Here is a 7,765-nt window from a genome sequence, read left to right on the forward strand (position 1 = left end):
AAATAAACTCTATCACTGTATGAAATTCAGTTCTTAAAATGAGTTACAGAAAAACCTTTTGATACCATTTATGATTTTTTTTTAATTCATCACTAAAGTACAATATGTATGGAATCTAATAATTGCAAAGCCAACAGAAAATACAAAAAAAAAATTATTTTTGTAGTATTTGCTATCAGTTTTGATGTTTGCTGCATCAAAAAATGCCTGCCAAGATTTTTGCAGGTTCACTTTATATTCCATGTATTAAAGCTAGATTTACTAATTCTGCCTGTTAGAAAGCATGGGGTATAAATCTGCAGGTGCATCTTTCTCACCTGTATAGTTTATAACTGTTGAAAAGAAAAGCAGAGTTTTACAGGACTACGAATGTCCAGCAACAACAGTCAGCATTTGCAAACCAATTACTCATTTCTGTAAACTATTATTTATAACAATAAAAGTTCATGAGCTAAGTATTGTAGTTTCCTGCAGTTAATGGATATATTACAAAATGCAAAAAAAAGACAGAATTACAGTATAATATAATAGTCAAAACAAAAGTATTAAAGTGAAAGAAAAGAAGAGGGAAATAATCTTTTTTTTTTATACAAACTATTCATGTGCTTAACAGGCTAACTTATAATTTGACTAAAAATGTATAATATGCAAAATAAAGTGCAATAATGCTGAAGACAGACAAAATTTGCTGGGAGCCCGTTTTGGAAGCAAGGACCATAATGCTTCAGTTCACATAATTACGATGTACTGAATAAAAAGATAGTGAGCACAGATGCAAAATATATGTAAATAATGCATAGCTGCTATATTATTTAGCGTTCCGTTGCTTGGTGACATTCAGGTGCATTTAAATCTGTCCGTAAAGGGGAACATGCAGAGATGTTTCACACTGACTTTGGTTATGTCTTGTTTAAGAGATGCTAAGAGAGATTTGAGGCTTCGCTATAAATTTCCGTTCTGACTTTTGGATTATCTGAAAACCTTACACCACAATATATCATACATTAAAAACATCTGATAAATGGGGATTTAAGCATTTGAATCAAGAGCAGCTGCTTATAAAGACAGACTGTGCCTTGTAAAAGTGTTAAGTCTTTAACGTATTTACAAATTTTCTAATTTACATCCACAAACAGTATTTTGTTAGGTTTTTATGTAATAGACCAACACAACATGGTTCATAATGGTGAAGAAACGCATCCACACAACATAATGCTGACACCAGTGTTTCACTTTGGGGGGGGGGGTGGCATGTTCAAAGTCACACACAGTATTAGTTTCCGTCACAGATAATTTTGTATTTATACAAAAAGAAAAGGTTCAGTTTAGGTCTTATCTGTCTTCAACATGTTTGCCTTGTTCATGACTGTGGAGGAGACTTCTCACTGTTTTCTCTCAGCAGTTTCAGTCTTGTCAATTTTCTTAAAAACCAAATTAGAGAAGCTCATAACTAATAGTTGTAATGTCAACAGATTTTCCCACCTAAGCTGTGGATCTCTTAATCTCCTCCAGATTTATTATTGTACTTCTCTGATTAATGGACGACCACTCCACAGCGGATTTGCAGTAGTGCCATAATCGCAGGTTTTCTAAACCAGTAAAAGCTTGGGATATTGTTTTATAACCTTACCTTGCTTATAAGGTCTCCACAACTTTATCCATGACCCGTCTGCTCTGCTCCTTGGTCCTCATAATGCTGTTGGTTCAGTAATGTTTTGGTGTGTGCTGTGATAAAAAAAATAATCTTGTGGGGGTTCACTAGAGGTCAGGCAATCCAACACAACCAACTCTACTTGAACATAAATCCCTCCAGTCACTTGCCTTCTGCTGGGTTTGTAAGTCTGTTCAGTTTGGTCCAAATTAATGTTCTTATGTTAATTAACGAGAACGGTTCCCCATTCTCCATGACTACGCTGAACAGCTCTGTCGACAGACCTGTTCTCCGTCGTTCACCATCAGGTTACAGAACAACTCCAATTTTTTGTATATCTTGCATAATTATAAATTTAACCAGGTCATTTTTTTTTAGTTTGTTAAACAATGTACTACCTTTCACTGAATACCTGTGTGCATCCCTTATTTATCCTAGAATTTCTTGCAAAATACATTTCATGTTAATTAAACTTGAATTCTATTCAAACTGTCAGTCATTTTACCTACAAAGGTTTATTGCCACTTAAAAAGAACCAGTTTTGTGTATTTCTGGTGCTACTTCTGCTTCTGCAGCAGCCCTGACTCGATGCGCAGCAATGCTGCCTGTGTGTCACGCCGTAGTCACGTGACGTCCCATACATTAATATACATCAATGGGGGAGGCGCCTGAGTGCCTCAGCTAGTTATCAAAGAATCCCCTGAGGCCTTCACAGAACAGCTGGACTTAGACAGATGTTAAATGACAACGGCTGGTTATTTTTTCTTAAACATGTAACTTCTGCAGGCAATTGGTGACACTTTTTTGCGGTATCAAGGGGGATTCTATGCCTTCTACAGTTTTCAGGTTTTTATTTGGAAAGCAATTTTCCACTACTTTGTAGGGCTGGGCAATGTGGCCTAAAAAGTAAATTTCCAATTTTTAATACCAAATCCGATGAATCAGTTTTCTTTCTTTCTTTTCATTTCACCAAAATAAATTAAAGAAATTATTTTTACAATTTTTATTTGAAACATTTCGTTTGACCTGAATTCGAAGTGTAAGCTGTGAAATATGTTTGTAAAACAAGATGGCTGCCCTGTCATTGTAAACAATGAAAATGTAACAAAATGTTTGCTACTAGTGACATTACACAATGAGCTAAGAACAGACTTCACTTGTGTAAAAAAAAAAAAAAAAAAAAAAGTAAATAAGTCAAATAAAGTGCCTCGGATTATGGTAAAAAAATGTCCCTTACAATATTTTGACAATGTTTACTTAAAATATATATTCAGCACTGCATGCTATTCTCTTCATAGCCCAATGAGTGCATTGGCTAAATAATATCCAGATTTTCCGAAATTTAAATCTTAAAAAATGTTAAGATTAATCGATTAAATCGATTTATCGACCAGCTCTACTACTTTGTGTTGATCTATCACAAAAAGTCTAGATAAAATATATTGGAATTTTAAGGTTTTGAGATTATAAAATGTGTTGAAAAGTGTGACTAAAGAGGGGAGGTGTTGCTCAAGGGGGAACTATTGTGTAGAAAGAGATCCACGTGGAGGGAGGCGGGACAAGGTGTGTTCAATAAAGAAGTTATGGAGTGTGACCTGGTGTCATCTGTGGCTTCCGCATCAAATTAAGTAAAGGACGGACAATTTCAGGAAATCTGAGCGAGAATCCGGATACGTCCGATTTGAACCCGTTTGCTATAAAACTGTAAAGTTTTGCAAGGCACTGTAAGCCATCACAAATTCACACCTTTAATATGTGATGCATGTTCACCTTTACACCCACCGACATTTTCAGCTCTGCAACTACCTCCCTTGCAGACGTAAAAAATGGTTAGCGTCACTCCCACTCCTACTCCCATACGGTCTCAGCAGCAGCACAAATCACAGTGAGACGAGAAGGAGGCCTTTCAATTAGTCTTTTCATTAAAGAGGCTTTAATTCAACACATCTATGAATCAGAATCACTTTGACGCAAACATTTATCCTTATTTACCGGCCTGTGGTTCAAATCCGATGACTAAATGATAGAATCCATGTATTTCCTCACCTCCCCTGCACACGTGGCGACTTGAGAGCAGTGAGGGGGACAGAAAAGCAGCTGTAAAGAAACACTGCTTCATTTCATTTACATTTTTCGTGCTATATTGCTATGTTGTGTTGCAAAAACACACCATGCTGGAGTGGCCGACACTTACTCACCCACTCTATGCTTTTACGTTAAATGGCTGACATTTTTCATACACATTCAATCTTGTACGGTTTGGGTGTAAGATTCATGGGAGCTGTTTTTTATTCCTTACATTTCTGCCCGTGTGCAGCTTTCTGGAAATTACACAATGCATTTAGATATGAGCCCCTTTGACAGCTATGAATATATGAATGTTGATCGGGTTAGACTGCAAAAAGCTAGCTGGTTGTCGCCCACCTGATTCTGTGACAATGTGCAAATGCCACCCGGCAGTCATTCATGACACATAATTGGATTTTTTTCATTATTGTTATTTATGTTCAGGTGGTACAAAATAGATTAATCTGTTCCTTCGCTCAGAAGACGGTTTTATTTTCGTCTTTTCATTTCTATTATGTGATAAGATCCAATTTAATCAAGAGTATCATTCAGAGGAAATTAGCAGCAGATACATCAGTTGCTGAGCATTTGATCCATCCCTACAAAAAGCGACTGAATAGGGAAGAAATCCCTTTTTAACTTTTGTTCTGATGGGCGTTCATTATAATCACTGGATTGTCCTTTCTAGGACTCTGGCCTAAGCAAAACATTCAGTTTCTCGGAGGTCCAAACACCCAAACGTCCCCCTCTTCCTACTGAAACTGAAAGGATGGAGATACCCAGTTGGTGTGGTGTGGTGGCATCTTAACTATACTGGTTTCAAATAAGCACTGAGGCCATTTCTAGACTGCCTGACTCCACTCTTGAATTTGTCTACAGTGTTGACCTCCTAAATCTTGCCTAAAAAGGTTTTAGCTGCAAGGCAAAAGTTGGCTTGGATTTGTCCTCAAAGAGTTCAAGTTAAAAAGCCCCACCAGGAAAGCTAGGTGGCACATCATGGATGTCAGAGTTAGATGTTGACTGCAGCAGGAAGAGAGCAGGCAGACTACGCAGCGCCATATAACACTACAGACTACAGGCCAGGTAGGGAACCACAACACAAATATGATAAAATAAAAGAAAAGCAGTATGAGCGCTGTTGCAGAATATATTGTAAATATATAAAGCGCATCTAGTTAATTATTTAGTCTTCCGGTGATGTTCGGGTGCCTGTAAAATTCTCCAAATAGCATCATGCTGAGATGTTTTGCAATGTCTTGAGTTGTGTCACTGTCACTGCTTTCACTCTACAGTAAATTACTTTTCTATATTTGGAAATGATGGAAACTTTACAAACCTACCAAATATGTTTCTAGAATGTATCTCTGCTAATTTGGATGACTTTGGCTTACACATAAATAGGACCCAAAATTCAGTTACTCAATGCTAGAATTATGCTTAATACCAAAAGAACTTTATTTTCAGTGCAGAAATGTATAGTAGATCTACTTAGGAACTTTAGCTCTCTCGTTTTCCTCTGGAAAATACTTCACAGCTTCTCAGGAGCTTAGCTCCGGGGACTTTAACTAATCAAACACAGTGATCCTATGAGCAATAAACCAGGTAATGTTTTTTTTTTTTTTTTAATAGTATGGGTAAGAGCCACGTTGTGCTGTAAAATTTAAAAAGTATCCCTATGAAGCAGATGTAAGCATGAAATGCTTCTAAAATGCCCTAGTAGTTTGCTGTGCTAAGTTTGGACTTGATTTTAAATCTTTTTGACCAATTTTTTTTCTTCCACTCAACTTTCCAATAATATCCATGTACATAAAACACTCTTAATAGCCAGCTTTAAAGATTATCTTTTGTAATCAACCCTTTCTTGTGGACAATGTCAGGGACTATCTGTTGGAAAACAGTCACATCAGCAGTCTGTAGAATAGTTTATAGGTAATATCTTATTGGTCTTTTTTAACATTTAAATCTCCATATGCCAGGTTCACGCAGCAGGATAATTAGCCCGATTTTTGTCCCAATTTTCCCCTTCCAGCTTACCCCAATTATCGGAATGGCTCTTAAGATAATCATGTTGGATATTCTTGCCTCGGTATCCTGGCGTGTGTGGTGTTCACAGAGGACAAACGACCTTGTTGAATGTGACGTGCAGCCAATCAGAAAGCGCGGTGAGGGGAAACCCGAAGCTCTATATTAAACATAGAGCCCCTGCTCATGCTGCCTCCACTTCTTTTGTAATGTTTTTTCTCTGTTAAAATTAGTCACAAACTATAGCCATTGTTCTTTATCATTGTCAGTCTTTATTTACTTTGAATTGACATTTAATCCAGAGAGATCATGTGAGATTTCCCATCTGACATCAGGATGTTCCTGAGTGAAATCTGTGTGTGTGGTGCTGTGCTTGCCGTTTGATCAGACACCACACATTGTACGAGCAGACCTGTTATATCTATGATTTGTTTATTGTTATATTTGGTTTCTCTTAGGTTTTGAAAATTGGTGGATGGTTTTAAAATGTTGCTGTGTGAACCAGGCATTGCAAACTAAATTTAGGATTTTTATTACCTCTTAAGCCATATCCATCAAAATCAACAGAAGTAGACACTTGAACTCAATCACTATGTAATTAATTTTGTTGACCTTCAAATATATTTAGATACTCCTGTACAAGCATACTAAAACCTTCAGACTGCTGATTCAAAACAAAGTCCTCTAATTTCCACCTCTCTACAGTAATAAAACCCAAAGCCATGAATTACTCCCTTCTAACTTCGTCTCTTTCTGTCTCCATTTAGTTTCTTGGGGTGATCGTCAGCCATCTGTACATTGATCGTATTGAAGTCTACATGGAAAAGCAGGAAGATATGCATGCTGAAGCCTTAAAATGGTCCCAGTGGTATATGCCAGTCAAGAAAAGATAAACATGGACCTCCAGCAGACTCGGGGATGATTATAGAAACCAATAACACCTCATACACCTGTCATTGGTTTTCTTTGCTTGGTGAACTTGTCTGTTAACACAAACCAGTGACGACACTTGGATATGTTTGTTTTTAACCACTAGTGCCCACTACAGTTGTGTTCTCCTCATTAAAGGTAAATCCTTCCATAGAGGTTTACCTTTAATGAGGTTTATAAATATTGTCAGTGAACTTAATATATTAAGTTTCAATTTGGATCTAAATTAGTTTAGTAGAGTTTAGAAAATGTGTTGAAAATGTACTGTATTGACCTTGGCTGGAGTTGATTAGGTGTCATTTTCTTAATTCTAGTCCTAAATGAATGATAGGAGAGACATGGTTAAAAAAATGGTTTTAGTTTTACTGATATATCAAATGGTAATCTCAAGGCTACACACAGCGGTTCATAATATTTCACATCACAATAGTAACAAATGCATTTTTGCAAAATGAGATTCCTTAAACTGTGCTTAATGTATTCAGCACAGAGCCTTAAAAAATAATCTTTTGTTACAGCAGAGTATTCTTATTGATAAAAGATTGAAAAGATCCCACCTTTAATTTGAGTACGTCATGTATAATACTGTTATGAAATAATTGTTTTTATGATTACCTTACCTGATGCGCTATCGCTGGTAACCCTGCTGTTAATGCTTTTGTCCCATTATTGGCTAAAGGACAGCCCTTAGTCTTAAGGTTAACGCGTACAGAAAGAGAGCAGTCTTTGACTGCTAGTTTGTAAAATCTCTCTAGGTTATCCAGACCCTTGAGCTCTCTTTTGTGATCTCTGTAGCTCACCCCACAAGTTTAAGTCTGAGGGAGCTGAGATGGGCATGAAAAATAGCCGATTCCTGTGTTTATTTAATAACAACATGTTTTTATTCTGTTGAAAGGTCCTGTGATGACCCATTCTCAGTTTTCAAGTAGAGGCCACCAGATGTTTATATAAAGACTTGTATTTCTAACAGTTCAGGCCCAGGGTGTAGCAGATCCTCCACCGTACTTGACATCGGACAGAAAGTGGGTTTCTCAGTGTTTGTTTCACACCAAACCCACCAGGAGTGAATGTTCCCAAAGAAGTATACTCTTATTT

The 7,765-nt window shown here is 36.9% G+C and overlaps 1 protein-coding gene across 1 annotated transcript in view; it reads left to right on the top strand.

Moving 5' to 3' along the window:
• Positions 1–7,765, top strand: part of LOC105939023 (tetraspanin-15) — a gene marked incomplete at its 5' end in the record, with an annotated part of 32,390 nt that overhangs the window by 24,602 nt on the left and 23 nt on the right. The window contains 1 exon segment of the mRNA XM_036136550.1: positions 6,508–7,765. This exon segment is cut by the window's right edge and continues 23 nt beyond it. Within this exon segment, the coding sequence (XP_035992443.1) occupies positions 6,508–6,633 (126 nt within the window).

The sequence above is a fragment of the Fundulus heteroclitus genome, chromosome 4 (assembly GCF_011125445.2).
Source record: "Fundulus heteroclitus isolate FHET01 chromosome 4, MU-UCD_Fhet_4.1, whole genome shotgun sequence".
Lineage (NCBI taxonomy): Eukaryota > Metazoa > Chordata > Actinopteri > Cyprinodontiformes > Fundulidae > Fundulus > Fundulus heteroclitus.